This window comes from Geospiza fortis, unplaced genomic scaffold, assembly GCF_000277835.1.
Source record: "Geospiza fortis unplaced genomic scaffold, GeoFor_1.0 scaffold284, whole genome shotgun sequence".
Taxonomy (NCBI): Eukaryota; Metazoa; Chordata; class Aves; order Passeriformes; family Thraupidae; genus Geospiza; species Geospiza fortis.
Window position 1 is genome coordinate 712,032 of NW_005054508.1, and position 15,864 is coordinate 727,895.

The 15,864-nt window shown below is 42.5% G+C and overlaps 1 protein-coding gene across 1 annotated transcript in view; it reads right to left on the reverse strand.

Moving 5' to 3' along the window:
- Nucleotides 1-15,864, reverse strand: part of PCDH15 (protocadherin related 15) — a 518,357-nt gene that overhangs the window by 157,826 nt on the left and 344,667 nt on the right. The window contains exon 12 of the mRNA XM_031063502.1: nucleotides 3,381-3,489. Within this exon, the coding sequence (XP_030919362.1) occupies nucleotides 3,381-3,489 (109 nt within the window). The remainder of the gene's footprint in view (nucleotides 1-3,380; nucleotides 3,490-15,864) is intronic.

Below are 15,864 nucleotides of genomic sequence, written 5' to 3' on the forward strand. Positions count from 1 at the left end.
ATATATATTATCTATAATTATAATATATATTTTAAGATATTACATGTTATCTGTAACATACATTAGTATATATCTCCATATATAAAATATTTTTCTGTGATTCTCTTAATCTACACTGATATCTATCATCAACCCAAAAAGCAGCAAAAGAACCACCATGGATTATTTTTTCTCTTATACCACCAGCAAAAATGCAGAGCTTCAAGCTCCAAGTCCTGTATCCCTTTGCCCTGCCTTTTAATTTCAAGTTCTAATTAATTAATCTAATCTTTGAAGAGCTCAAGGCACCCAGCAGGAGCTCCAAAATTTTGGCAGGTAAAAGATTGCTGGTGTTAGAGGCTGCACGGCAGCAGGGCTGCTGCTGAAATTAAAAAATGTCACAGAATTAGGGACAAAATGCAAAAACTCTGAAAAAAGAGGGAAAAAAATTGCTGTAAAGGAGAACAAATATGTAGGGGAGGAGGGTAAAACTCACAAAGGGGTCTAGAGAAGGGAGGATATCAGGAAAGAATCCAGGGGAAAAAAAAGGGAAAAAACCAACCCAAAAAACTCCACTCACAACCAAACCAACCTCAGCAGGTAAAGGAGGAAAAGGCAGCAAGGTGGATGATAGAAAAATAAAATTAAAAAAAAATTAGGAATAACACAGGTGGATGCCCAAAATCCTGACTGGGGATTCCTGCTCAGCTCCTGCCCACCTCAGAAAGAGATTCCTGGATTTTTAAACTCTGGGAGCCAGCTTTTCTATGCACAGGGATATCTGCTTCTGCATGTACAAAGTAATTTCCATTTTGACAGCACAGAGCAGCCCTCAGTCCACCTCTGCCTGTGCTGAAATCCAGGGATGAGCTCTGAGGCTCCTGGCTCCAGAAATTCCATGGGTTTGGAGAGGCTGAGGGATCAAAATGTGGGGGCCAGCAAGGGGAGAAGGAAAGGACTCCTCAGTTTGCTTTTCCCAGAGCCAGAGGAGAGGTTCTGCGGCCTTGAAATAGATACAGGACTGGAGAGGATCCCCCTCTTCCCAAAAGTTATTGTGCATTTTTGACTCTTTCTTTAAAATATCAACCAAAAACGGCAGCAGAAATCACAGAGCCAGCTCCAAGGGTAAAAAAATAAGCTGATGATTGAAAGGAAAATTGAGCTTTTCTCAAGGATTGACTCCAGAGAAAACAAAGGCTTCAAGTTATTCCTAAAAAGATTTTACTAGTAATTTACTATTAAACATAATACATTTTACTATTAAAAACAATAAAATTTTCTAGTCAAAATAATAAAATTCTAGTCAAAATAGTAAAATCAATAACACTGCTAATAAAAAATAAAGGGAAGGGCCCTGCTTCATGCCTGGATAAGTCCAGGGAATGTGGGTGTACTGCAAAGACCCAAAGAAATGAACATTTCCAAAAGCCAAGGATTAGAAAAATTAATGTATTACAAAAATAAAAAAAATCCAAATATCCCATTCCCAAACCTTAAATATATCAAATATCCACAGTGCCCAGAGCATGTGCCTTGCACAGGTGAGCAAAAGAAGAATGAAATAAAAGAATCAAATTAAATAAACTTTAAATCATTCTAATAACCCTCATTCCACAGGTTCAAACCTCCCTGTGTTTAAAAAAGGACGTTCCCAAATATATAAAGGAGAAAGAGGTTGAGATCGAAAGAAAAGGGAGGGAGAAAATCCACATAATGAGAAATATCTGCAAGGGCTGTTTTCTGTGAAACTGCTTAATATTTTCTGAGGCTAAAACAGAAATAGCAAATCCTGGAAGAGATGAAGGCAGACTTAAAAACCAAAAAGAAATCCTTTGGAAGAGCAAATAAGGAAAATAAAAAGAGAAAACTGGACAAGAGGGAAAAAAAAAGAGCAAAGGGAGGGGAAAAAAGGAGGAAAGAAAGAAGGTACAAAGAAGCAAAGAGGAAAAAAGGCAAAAATGAATTTTATAATAAAGAGGATAGAAAGTAGAAAAAAGAAACAAGAAAAAAAAGAGAAAAAATGATGGAAGAATTAAGAAAGAAAAAAGGATAAAAAAAGGAAAATTAAAAGGTAGAGGAAGGGGAAAGAAAGAAAAAAGGAAAGGGGAGGAAAAGAAAAATAAAAGGCAAAAAAGGAAAAAAATAAACCCGGAGAAAAAAGAAACAAGATCAAAAGGTTAGTGAGCAGGGGGAAAAGAAGGTAAAAAGAAAAAAGAAAGAGGGAGGGAAAAAGAAGGGAAACATAAGGGGAAAAGGAGAAGAATAAGAAAAGTGAAAAAAATAGAAGAAAAAATAAAGAAAGGAAAAAAAGGAAGAATGAAGGAAGAGATATGGAAAAGAGAAGAAAAAAGAAAAAAAAAAAGGAATAGAGAAGGAAAAAAATAAAATAAAGAAAAAAGGATGAAAAGAAGAAAAAGGAAAGAAGGAAAAAGAAAAGAGAGGGAAAAAAAGGAAGAAAACAAAAGGTCCCCAAACCAACCCAAACTGCTGCAGCACACCTTTCTGAATTATTTCTTGGAGGTCAGAACGGCCACTGCAATATTCCCAACATCTCAGGTTAGTGACACACAATGCTTAATAATTTCATTCCTGAAGAACACTGTAAATTATGCAAAAAACCTTAAGAAGTTGGCCTAAAAGTGGCCTTGGGGTGGAGCTGTCCCTGCAGAACTTAGGAATAAAATCAATTTATGACATTTCGAAATAAATCCATTTACAGAGCTAAACCTCCACAATGTGCTCCTCCAAATCCTCACTTGCCGCTCTCCTTGGCTGGGAAAACCATGGAGTTCAACACAGGGAAAACAGAGAAAAGATGGGATTCCACAAAATTCCCCCTTTCCAAATCCCACAGAAAGGTCCCTGGGTGGATTTTGGGACCACGTGGAACCCTGCAACAGCCAACCATGGTCACATCCTGCAAACCCAGAAACAAATGGCAAACACAGGGAAGCAAAAGGAAAAAGAAGAGAGCAGCATAACCAAGTAAATCAACTTGAAATTACAAAGAAAAGCTCACAGGCAGCAAAACTGGAGGTGGATGTGGTAAGGTCCTTGGAGCTGCCCTGTGCCATGTGATTTTTGGGATGAAATCTGCTCTAATTGCCTTTTTTAGCCTCCTTTTTTTGTCAATGGAAAACACATCCCAGCAGAGCTCTCCTTTCCCTTGCTGTGTTGTTCCAGTCACTAAACCAGACAACAATTCTGGATTTAATCTAAATAAATGCTAATAAATAACCACAAGAAAGATGGCAATTAAACACCGACAGGCAGAAGAACAATTCCAAACATCCCACTGACCACAAGAGAAATTTTTAACCAGGGTTCCACTCTCCCAGGCAATCTTTTCCTGGCTGGTCATAAAGAGATTGGGAGGTATAGGAAAAGTAGCAGACACCAACCAACTAGGATGGAGTAGAGGATGCCAGGTCGATCTGAAGGAGGCTGGATGTTCCTGTCCTGGTCTATGGCTTGGATGGGTGGAGTGACACTGATGGGATTCACATGGGCCTGAAATGAAAAAAACACATTGGAAACAGAGCAATTAGAAAGCCAGCAGGGAGATCAGGAGGTTTAGCACAACAAGATCTCACTAGGAAGGGTATTGGAGGAGGAAAAGCCTTCAGAATGAGAAGAATATTTACAGCTCATGGATTCTTTAAATCCAAATTAACCAAGCAACATAAACATTTCTATAGCAACCTCCTTTCTGTGAGATACAACCTTAGAACAGATCCTGGAGGAAAGGAATCACAAAAATCCCAGAATGGCTTGTATGGAAGGGACCTTAAAGCCCATCTATTCCACCCCTGCCATGGGCAAGGACACCTTCCACTGTCCCAGGCTGCTCCAAGCTTTGTCCAACCTGGCCTTGGGCACTGCCAGGGATCCAGGGGCAGCCCCAGCTGCTCTGGGCACCCTGTGCCAGGGCCTCAGCACCCTCACAAGGAACAATTCCCTTCCTTATATTTCACCTCTATCAGTCTGAACCTACTCCCCCTTGTCCTGTCACTCCAGTTCCTGGTGAAAAGTCCCTCTCTGGCTTCCCTATAACCCCTTCAAACCCTGGAAGGAGCTGTGAGGTCTCTACACAATCTTCTCTTCTCCAGCCTGGCTCTGCAGGGAAAGTGCTCCAGCCCCCTCATCAGCTTAAAAGCTGATAGTAAACACTTGATAAAGGAAGCTCACAAATACTTGACTACATTTCTATAAATAGTCCCTCTAATCAGGGATTTCAGCCATCACACAGTGAAACACAGCAAATGCCTGAAAATAGGAAAACAGCACGTTGAACTGGAGCATCGTCAAGAGCTGGGATGGCTGTGATGCACAAACACACACTGCAAAAGAAATTTAAAGCACAGACATGCCACAGTTGAGAGGGCCACAATACACAGACTATCACCAAACAATGTCAGAAAGCTTCATCCCAACCAGAACAACACCTTACCAGGTCAGAAGGCTCCAGGCATCTGCTCACACAGAGTAACACCCCAACACCTCAGAAGGCTGCAAGCAACTGCCCCTCCTGTGCTTCAGCCCAGCCTTTTATCCCCTCATGCTGATGCACTGCACCTGTGTGCCCTCTGCTCCCTGTGGGATTGGTCAGTGCCCCTGGGCTCGTTAATGGCTCATTAATTTCAATCTTGTTCACCTGCTTCTCACAGCTGTAGCCAATTAGGGATGAGGCTCAGCCCCAGCCCCACTCCCAATCACCACAAACTCTGTGCCCACACCAGCCCAGTTTGCAGGAGGTGCTGGGCACTGCCAGGACAGCCCGAGTTGTAGGTGGTGGCAGCCTGGGGACACATCCTGCACTAGCTGGAATTTCAGGAGGCAGCAGCCCAGTGAGGCCATAGGGCCCTGGGCATGAACTCCAGCCCTTTTCCTTGGGAAACAAAACTCACAGCAAAGGCACGACTTACCCTGAAGAAGGCTTCAAGCATCAGCACTTGGTTGTTCTTCAGCCAAATCTTTTATCCCCTCATGCTGATGCACGGCACCTGTGTGCCCTCTGCTCCCTGTATGATTGGTCAGTGCCCCTGGGCTCATTAGTGGCTCATCACCTTCAATATCAGTCACCTGTCCTGCACAGCTGCAGCCCATTGGGGATGAGTCTCCACAGCCCCACTCCCAATGACCACAAACTCTGTACCCTACACAGACATTGCAGGGAACGCCTGTGGAACAGACAACTATGTTGGAAAAGTGTGGATAGGAATTATTTGGAAGTGAATTAAAATGTTTAACATCAAGATGGAATTGTAGAATCATGAAATGGTTTGGGTTGGAAGGGACCTTAAAGATCCAAAATGTGACCTCCTGCCATGGGCAGGGACACCTTCCACTGTCCCAGGGTGATCCAAGCCCCAAAGTCCAACCTGGCCTTGGACACTGCCAGGGATCCAGGGGCAGCCCCAGCTGCTCTGGGAATCTCACAGGGGCCCCCCACCCTCCCAGGGAACAATTCCTAATTCCCAATATCCCATCTGACTCTGCCCTCTGGCAGTGGGAAGCCATTCCCCCTTGTCCTGTCACTCCATGCCCCGTAAGGAGTCCTCTCTCCTTCTTTCTTGTATCTCCTTCAGGTCCTGGAAGGTCACAGTGTGGTCACCCCAAAACTGGTGCCAGCTTTCATCTCTGTCAATCCAGCCTCCAGTGGCAACTCCAGAGCTGCCATTCCCAAGTCCCACAGTTTCAGTGACCTTGGCTGCTCACCCAACCACAAATGTACCACACATGGATGTGTGCACACCAGGCTTTCCCCTCCCCTTGGAACATTTCCCTGCATGACAAAAACCCTTAATGAGCTCTGTGAAAAGCCAGACACCCTTTATTTTCTCCCACATACAACTTGTCCTGGCAGCCTTTCCTTTGGAAAGCTCTGTGTTCTGCAAGAGGGGACTCGAAATTTAGCATGGGAATAGGAATGAGGCGAGTCCACGCTCGGCCAAGTTTTGGCAGAGCTGTCAGAAATCATCCTGCTGAGAGCTGGAAGGGAGCTGGGAGAGCTTTGGCACTGCTGAGGGGAATCTTAGAGGGAAAAGGGATGAGCCAGGAGGAGGAGAAGGAGCCAGAGGTGGAGGAAAGGCAGTTTATTGACCCCTTGTGAGCAGCCCCATGGTCACCTGCCCCCACACCCCAAGGTGTGTCCCCCGAGGCATTTCCAGCAGGTTTCTCAAATCCAGAGGCTCTTCCAGCCTTTTCCACAACAAAGTAATTTAAGGCACAGACATGTCAGGGACAGGCACATTAAAAAGTGAGGACAGATGCTCTTGGCCTCCCAAATTGGGACTGGGAAGCTCCTCACTCCACTCCTGCTCATGGCTGTTGTCCCTGTCCCTGTCCCAGTGGCCAGGTCCTTTATCATCACCCAATTCCATTTGGGATTCTCTGAAAAATTAAACTCTTAAAAGCGTAATGAGGGAGATGAGCTCAAAATAGGCAGAAAGAAAGAGAGAAGAAGATATATTTGACATCTGCTTGAATTTTTAAAAGGCTTTAGGATGGCATAGAAGTTGCATGGGAAGAGAGAAGATTATGCAGAAAACTGACCAAGACTAAAATGCTATTTTTAAATTCACAGATCAGTTGGAGCCCTCCCAGAAAACTCCACATTCGAGTTAGAAAAACACCTACAACAAAACCAATCCCATCTGTTCGTCTGGGGTTAAATTCAGTATTAATGCCCACAGCAACTGTGGCTGCCCCTGGATCCCTGGCAGTGCCCAGGGCCAGGTTGGACATTGGGAGCAGCCTGGGACAGTGGAAGGTGTCCCTGCCCGTGGCAGGGGTGGCACTGCATGGGATTTAAGGTCCCTTCCAATCCAAACCCAACTAAATCTCCCCCCTGTCAGTCTGAACCCATTCCCCCTTGTCCTGTCACTCCAATTCCTGTTGCAGGGTCCCTCTCCAGCTTCTCAGTATCCCTTCAGACCCTGCATGGGACTGTGGGGTCACCCCACAACTTTCTCTTCTCCAGGCTGAACAGCCCCAACTTTAATAATTTAAAGCTGTTTTGAATTAAATTGGCTGATGTGCCTTGAAGCAAAACTCAAGGTGCTTTCATATTGCTTTAATAATCCACAGACAATGCAGCATCTTTTTCATTCAAATTTAGAAATTAGAACTAAAAAACCATAAAACAATAAAACAGCCATTACATTAATAAATGGGTAATAGCACGTTAAGAAATTAATCAAAGCACACATAGGGAGCTTAAGAAAGTGTGTATATGCTTTAAATCAGAAATAATTGTTTTTAAAATGAGGAATCAAAGTAGGAGTCTTACATAGGCATCCAACATCTCTGAAAGAGGCTGAAAAATCCCCTACCAGGCTCCTTCTCAGGAGCTTCATGAGGAGATGGAAGCTCATTAAAAGGAAGGGAAGACAGATTAATGAAGGAGTGTGGTATCTGAGGTGCCCATGGGTGCCAACTGGAGGCAAAGCAAGAGCACCAGGGGGTTTGGCAGGGAAAGGCTGGAAAAAGTGCCAGGAAAGTCAGCACAGAGCCACAGCAGGGCAGGGAGATCACTCAGAATAAACAGCTGGCCTTCAAATCCCAACCTCTGCCATGGGGAACATGAAAAGCTGCCCAAACTCTGGCAGGTGATTAAAAAACAAACAAATCTTGCCCATCTGAGAGTGGAAAATTCAGTTATTTATTTTCCTCTTTAGGGAAAAGCTCCCTCAGTTATTGGTGGGGTGATTAATTGACTTTCAGGTGTTCAGTACAGCAGAACTGAGTAGGCCAAAAAGGCAGAACCCCAACCCCACCCTGCAACTTTTAGCACAAATATTAATAAATTTTTAAAAAATCTTCCTTCAAACAGAGCTCTGATGGCGAGCCTGCCAGGGAGTCTGCAGGGCCACGAGATGATCAAGGCAGAAAAATACTTTAAAAAAAGCTCAGAGAGAATAAGGTAGCAGCAAAAACCTCATTTTCCTCTCCCCTATTTTTGTGTTCACCATGAAAGGACAGCAGCATCTTCTCCATGAGGGATATCCAGCAGGACCTGCAAAAATCCATGGCCTTCAGAGATGCTATGGATGGAACAAGGCAAATTTAAGAGTCCCACTTGTGCCAGGGGGTTTTAGGCTCCTACTGAGGACTGTGAATAAAAGAAACAGCTGATATTTTTAATTAATGTATTTAAATGGTGCTTAATAATTCAAGAGTGCAGTTGCATTCAAAAATCCAAGCAGGATTTTTGGGCACCTGCCTATGATGATTTCACCATCCCATGATCCCATGGAATGATTATAAGGGAATTTACAACAGAGATGTAGAATATGCATTTGGAGCTTTCAAGAACAAAAGAAAAAAAACACCCCAAAATCAACATGATTTTAAAAGAAAAGTAATATATTTTAAAATATTTGTATATATTTTTAAAATTATTTAAAGATGTCTAGGAATGTCAGGCTTCCAATAAGAGGATGTGGACATTGTGGAATTCTTTTTAAAGTCAGGGTACAGCAATAATTGTTGCACAGCTGATAACAAGGATTTTAAAAAATCAGAGATTTTTCTATCTCTTCCATCTACCTGAGATGTAAAGCTGAATTTGCCAACCACAGATACTTAGGGAAAACTTCCTTTGGGGATGATGAAGAGAGAGGAAATGGCATATTTCAGGAGTTGGAATAACCCAATTTTCTGCTCAGAGCTGACTTTTTCATTTGTGGGAGGGTTTCTGGTGTATTTTGGGGGGTTTTGTAATGTATTTTGGGGTTTTTTTGCTTGTTACTCTAAAAATTATTGCATTCTACAAAACTGAAAGCCAACTGAAGCCAGCATTTCTCAGCTAGGAAGGTTCTTTCCTGAGCAGATAATACATTCCTGAGAGGTGCTTTCTGTGCAATTGAAGACACCAGACCATGAACCAGCCCCAGGTTTCACTCTGGTGATGCTGCACCGATGATTCACAACCACTTGAGCTCCCACCAGAGAAATCCCTGGGGCTCAGGGACCAGGGCCATCACACAGGTGGAAAATACTGCAAAGGATAAAACTGCAGGAGGATAACACTGCAAAGGATAAAAAAGCAGGAGTTCCCAAAGTTTTGTTTGGATTCACCAAAGTGAGCTCCAGAAATACACTGAGAGAAGGCACAAAAACCTTCACTGTCAATTTATTATTGAGCCAAACAAAGCAAGACATTTTCTACCCACGAGTCCCACTGGAAACTAAGTTGTTAAGGCACTAAGGTGGCCAGAAACCTAAACCAGAGGGACCTGGAGCTCCTGGAGTGGAGCCACCTGGGATTTCAGCCTGAGCCACCCTGGGATTCTGTATTAGCACAACCAGCTCCCGCTGGACATCTCACACCAATATTTGATACCCTGAAAACTTTTATTTTTACAAACAGCTCTAACTGTGGCCAGTGCACTTCAGATAAAGTCTCAGGACCTTCCATCTGCATCATTCTCACAGCTCAGCTGAGCAATTTGCTGCTGAACTCTCATCCCTCTGGAAAACAAGGCTGAGGAGCTTTTCTCCACATGGAGAATATCACTAAAGCAACACACATTGCCCCTGGTGCCATCCAGAACCCCTTCCCAGGGAGCCCTGCACTATTAAACCAACAAAGTTCTTGATGAATAGATGAATCATTATGGTGACACCGGCTCTCCTTGTGCTTTCCTGAGGTTGGGATACGAGCTGTAAGTGGGAAATGAGCTGAGTTCTCTCCATGCTGTGCAGAACTGCCTGTGACTTTGCCAACACTCGGTACTAAAACAGCAGGGAGAGCTGCAGAACCATTCCGACATCACTCCTTGCTGCTGCCTCAGCTGCTCTGCCAGCACAACAAGGGCTGTGACAAAACACTAATGAGCAGAAATCCATCACAGAGCACTTGCATGTCAGCAAAGCGCGGGCAACGTTTCAGTGGAGTTATCCAACCACAAAAGAAGTCAATCCAAAAAGCAGGAATCATGCTACAAATGTAGGAGGTACTACCAAAACCTCATTGCTAGTCAAACCATGTCACATCAAATCTCCCATTTGTAGGGTCTCGCCGTTCTCCCTCTTTTCTTGCCGTCCCACTGGCAGCTACACGTTCCTGCCTTTGATCAGAGCCAGGGGAGGCAGAGCCTCACGTCAGGAGCCTGCAGGAATTCCTGTGCTGCTCTCTGAAGGCTGATGTGACACACAGCTGTACAGGAATCCAGGGGGAATGGGATCCTCTGACCCTTCACATTGCCACAACACAGGTCCCCACAAATTCAGGTGGGACAAAACCTCACCTGAATGCTTTGCAGAATTTGGAAGCAAACCCCAAGCACAATTTAAAACACACTCTGAAGCGGAAAGAGAATAAATTCTCTGCAGAAAATTGTTACATCAAGATGTCACAGGAGCTAAAAAGAGGTTTACATAAGAAAAATTCTGGGCCTGGAAATGCTTCCCAAAAAAGGGCACAACAACCTGAGGAAACCAAATCTACATTGCTAAACCCAGAGATTTAAAGCTGATTCACCCCATTTATACTTCATAGAATTACAGAATCAGCAAGGTTGAAAAAGAGCTTTAGATCATCCAGTCCAACCATCAATCCATGTCCTCAAGTGCCACATCCACACCTTTTTTATAAGCCCTCCAGGGAAATGCTGGGGCAGCCACAGCTGCTCTGGGCAAAGCTGTGCCAGGGCCTGCCCATCCTCACAGGGAAGAATGTTCTCCTGATATCCAATAACCTGCTCTCTGGCACTGGGAAACCATTCCCCTTTTTCCTGACACTCCATCCCCTAGAAAAGTCTCTCTCCATTTCTCCTGTAGCTCCTTCAGGCACTGCAAGGCCACAGTTTGGTCACCCCAGAGCTTCTCCTGTCCAGGTGAGCAGCCCCAGCTGTGCCAGCCTTTCCTCCCAGCAGAGCTGCTCCATCCCTCTGCCCATGCTGGTGCCTCCCCTGGGCTCTCTGCAGCAGCTCCAGGTCCCTCCTGTGCTGGGCCCCAGAAGTGATCTGCAAATTTTAAACTAAACTAACTTTTCTCTTTATTTATTTTTCAGAAGTTCCCCTTCATTTCCAGAGCCAGAGCTAAAAAGCCACAGTGGGTAATTTATGCTGATGGTGACCTGGCCTCTCCTGTCTTCTCTGGGGGTAAAAAAGTGTTTTAGTGACCAATGGGAAAAATTAAGACACAGGATTAATTGTTCAATTCACCTTCTTTCTAAACTCAGCACTAAATTATCAAGCAGCTTTTAGCACCTGATTTAGCTGCTCAATACAACCCATGGCTGCTGCATCCCTGGGTTTCTGTCATGCCCCATGTTTATGCAATTTCTTGAAATGAAAACTGTAAAATTCAAATATCCTGGCAGCTCGGGTTGTTAACAGAGTAAGCTGTCAGAGAACACAATTCCTTCCATTCATTTGTAAAAAAAAAACCAAAACAACCTTTGAGAGGAAAAAACCCAACATTTTGAAGGAGCAGCAAGAGAGCATAATGAACCCGAGCACGGAGGAAAACAGAGACTATTTTTATCAATGATGTCTCCCAGGAACAGCAGGGCCAAAAACGAATTGAATTTCATCAGGATCTGATCACAGTGCTTACTAAATTGCTTTTTCTGTATCTGACATGCTTGATAAGAAGTGTCCCCAGCAGTGTCTGTGCAGGGGACAAAATGAAATGCGTTATGCAATGGGCTTCCTGCTCAGCACAACCGCAATTCAGGCCAGAGCTTCTCCTCCTTCCAAGGTGATGACTGGCACTAAAGAACAATAAACATTTCTTTGTTGACATTTGGCTTATTTCCCATACAACTATGAAGTCTATTTCCTTGATTATCCCTCAAATTCTTGATGTGGGTTTCTTATTATCCTGATTTCTGTGCAGGGGAGCAAACTGTGAAGCCTAAGACAGGCACCTACATCTCCCCAAAAATCAGAAAATATTCAACAAACATGTAGCACCACCATAATGACTTCCAGATTATTGTTATTTTAATTTCTAAGAGTAACTTCTTTGCAATTAAGAAAATGTAATATTAACCCAATTTTCTTTCACTATAAATGCTATTTCTCAAAGGGATAATTCTCTCTATCATATATCTATAAATATAAATATAAATATATATATATAGATGTAAATAGATATATATTGATATTTATATTTCTCTTCCTAAAGACAACAGGCTGATGGCTTCTCTGTGCCTTTAGAAAAATCAGCCACACAATAATACGCCACAAAAGGTGCAAGTTACAAGCAAATGATAAAAGAGGAGAAAGATTTGGTGGGAAAAGATAACCAGTACCAGTGGTGGAATCTTTCTTAATTTCAGCTGTATGGAACTAGACAAAAACCCCAAAAAACCCAGAGAGTAATTAATTTGAAATAAAAAAAAATAAAAAAGAGAAATATCAAGATGAACAGGTCAGTATTTCACCCAGGCCCTTTGCGTCTTGGCTGACTCTCTTTACACAGAGATTTTATTACAATGATGTTGGTGGTTCTTTCTCTTATGGCCATATTTCACCTTTCTTGCAGACAATTTGGCATTTCCTCACTGCAGGAGCCAGCCAGGTGCAGAGTCTCACAGCAGTGGGGATTTCAGAAGGCTCAAAAAGGAGGGAGATGTTTGGGGTCAGCAAAACCCCACTGCAGCTCCCACTCTAAGCTTGAAGAAAAAATTCATTTTCTGTACTGATTTTCCTCTCTTTTGGGTACTCAACGAGCATTTCTCCAGTCCAGAAGTGGGAATGTCATCTGGAACTACCTCACTACTTAATTCCAGCTGTATCCACCACTGTCCTCTCCTCATTAAAGTCTGCCACGCTATCAGAGAAATAATTTTAGGGAGAGATTTTGTGGCAAGAGCCAGCTACAAATTCTGCCTCACCATTATTAATTCCATTTTATTACATTGATTTAATGGTAATGTTAAAAGTGGCTCTTTTAGATTGAAGGTTACAGGGAAAAATGGGTTTTGACAGCTAAATTTTGGATGTATTTTCAATAAAATTGTGCAAATTTGCATGTGCGCGTGTACACACCTTACCTGTAATGCTCACATCCTTCATCCTTAAGCTCATCCTCACATCTTTTTAGGTTGAAACAGGGAAATTTTGCATTTTATTAGATGCTTTTCTTTTCCAATCCCAGGAGAAAAAAAAGCAGGAATTATTTACCAAGCACACCCCTGCCTCCCCAGCACTGCTGTGCTGCCCAGGGTATGGATCCAAAGCCAAATGGAGATGAATCCCATTTTCTCCTTTCAGGAGAAGAATTTCCACTCACCAGGAATTTCCATTTTCTCCACAAAAAAAGACCTTTTGGATTCACTGAATATTTTCCACAAAACAAGTATCAATAGCATGGAGCAGAGCAAACATGACTGTCCTGGGAATGGAGATTTTCCTTTCATTTCATTTCCAAGGGTGATTTCATCTTAACGTGTACTCACAAATATTCACCAATTAAGGTTTTGCAGCCCATGTTTGATTAATTGAGGAATTAATCTGCACCCTCTGAATTGTGACAATGAGCTGAAAAGAGAAATAATTCCTCCTGACCCCTAATGATCAGCTACAGTTCAATGGGACATCCCAGGCACTGAAATAATTCCCTCTGCAAGGCCCAGGGATGTGACAGAAATGAGATTTTTTTCTGGAGTGAAGTTGGCTAATAAAGCATCACTGCAAGAATATTTCGTTTAAATGTCAACATTTAAAGCCTTCAAATGCTTCCAAGTGACATTTAAGGATCAAATAAATTGCTACATATGTTTCCTTTGTGACAGCAGCTCCTCTTGGTGCTGTAACAAACACAGATCTATGGGAGAGAAAACAGAATTGAATCTTACAGGAGCTCCTCAATCAACCCTTGGGTGCTGATTAGTTCATTAATTGGATTTTTAGCCTCAGTTTAGCTGCACAAAAAGCTGGTTTGTGCTCCTGAGCCTGCCCTGCTGCCCACACCAAAGCCCTGGAGATCCCTCTCCAGCCTTGGATGGATTGCATTGCTGTGGCTGTGACCAAAGGTGGAATCAAAGCAGCTCCTCTTCCTTCCTAAAGGAAATTCCTTCTCATTTCAGAACCACTGTTACTCCTTCCAAGCAAGCTCAGGACCCTTTTCCTTCTCTGCTCCTGGCAAAGCCAGAAGAACTGAGCATTTTCTCACCTCTAAGTTCCTAACCATGATGAGAAGTAACAGGCAATTGACGAAACTTTCCCAGATCTGATCATTAAAACAAATTCCCTGATTTTAAATTATAAAATCAGTCATTTTTACCAGTTTATTCCTGCCTTGATAACAAATCAGGTTTGAGATTTAACTTTACAGCTTGATAAATAGCTAGAAAATGCCCCTGTTTTCAGCAGCAGCCAAATTTCCAGCCCAGCCTGAGCCTCTGGAGAGCTCCCAGAGCTGCTCCTGTGCCACCCAGGGCCTCTGTGCCCCACAACCCAGCCCCAGCAATACCCAAAATATGCTTCTCTCAACCCAAAAACAACTTCAAAGATGATCTGCAGGGACATTTTTCTTTCCCTGTTTCATTTTTTTGACCAAAATCTTCTCACTTTCTAGGCAAGCTTGATCCTTTCCCCCTTAAAACCTCCACTTTTAGGGATTAGAACTACTATATAGATAAATATATATTTAATTTTTTTTACCCACAGACAGCAACTCAACTTCTGAACCACAACTAGGTTAAAATCCCCTGAAGTAAAAAGCCTTTCAAACTTTATTCCTTTATTCTGCAGCCTTGCTATAATTTTCTCAACCACACTGTTGTTTGAAACATGTGGTTCTTTAGACAATCATTACATTTTGGAAGTTAAAATCATGGTTTGGTTTGATTTTGAAGGACAAACCAGGCAAATGAACCTTTCCTCTATCTGAAAAATATCTATATTTAAAGATACAGGTTAATCTTAGATTAACAGGGACTGTCCTGCCTGATCAATACAACAGAGCCAAGGGAAGAGCTTGCCTGGCTGCTAAAAGAGATTATTCTCAGGTTTATGACAATTTTAGTGACAATTCTTTTTAATTAGCCATCCTAGTATCCTCCCAAATACATAACATTTAATTATCTGTAACATCGCATCTTGGCGATTTTAACCTTTTCATGCTTCGTTACTTTTCAGCGACATTTTCCTTAAAAAAAACACCCAACCTATCAAGGGATGGCATGTGGGAGACAGACAAGCAATCCTAAAAAGGGGAAGAAAAGGGAAAATCACATCAGCAGACTTCAAACACCTTTTATAGCCCTCTATCAGGTACTAACAGATAATCAACAGCTTATCAAAGCTGTCCATTTTGACTTTGCTGAGTTATTCATTTAAAATCACCAAACCAGGTTAAAAACCAGCCCAATATTGTGAATTTGATCCATTACCTTGAAGTCCACAACAATCTGGTAATCTCTGTAGGGCTGCAATTAGAATGAGAATAGGGGGGAAATGCAAATTGTCAGAACCCAAGACATTTCCTCTAGCTACCCTAGAAGACTCAGGACCCTAGCAAAAAACTCAAAGACCTTAACAGAAAGTCAAAAACACCTGTGCCTTCCGTCTTAACCCATAAAAAAAGTGACCAACTTTGTGTAAAGATTTACAAGCCACAAAAGTAAAATGTTAGTGAATTTATCACAAAGTGAAAAAGTAAAATCTTAAATATTTAAAAGAGTAGTTCAAGAAGCAAGATGAAACAATCTGTGTCCCATCTTTCTTCTTCTTGTCCTCCACCTTCTGCTATAATAGTAACACTTCTAAATTAGTTTAAAGTAGAGACAGACTAACATAAGTGATAAGTATTAAAAATTATTGTAAATAAAGTGCACATAGTTTTTAGTATAAAAAAATAACAGTGCCCTGAGGGTGGTCAGTGTGCCTCAACCCAACCTGCTAAACAAACCTCAGCGAGTAAAAA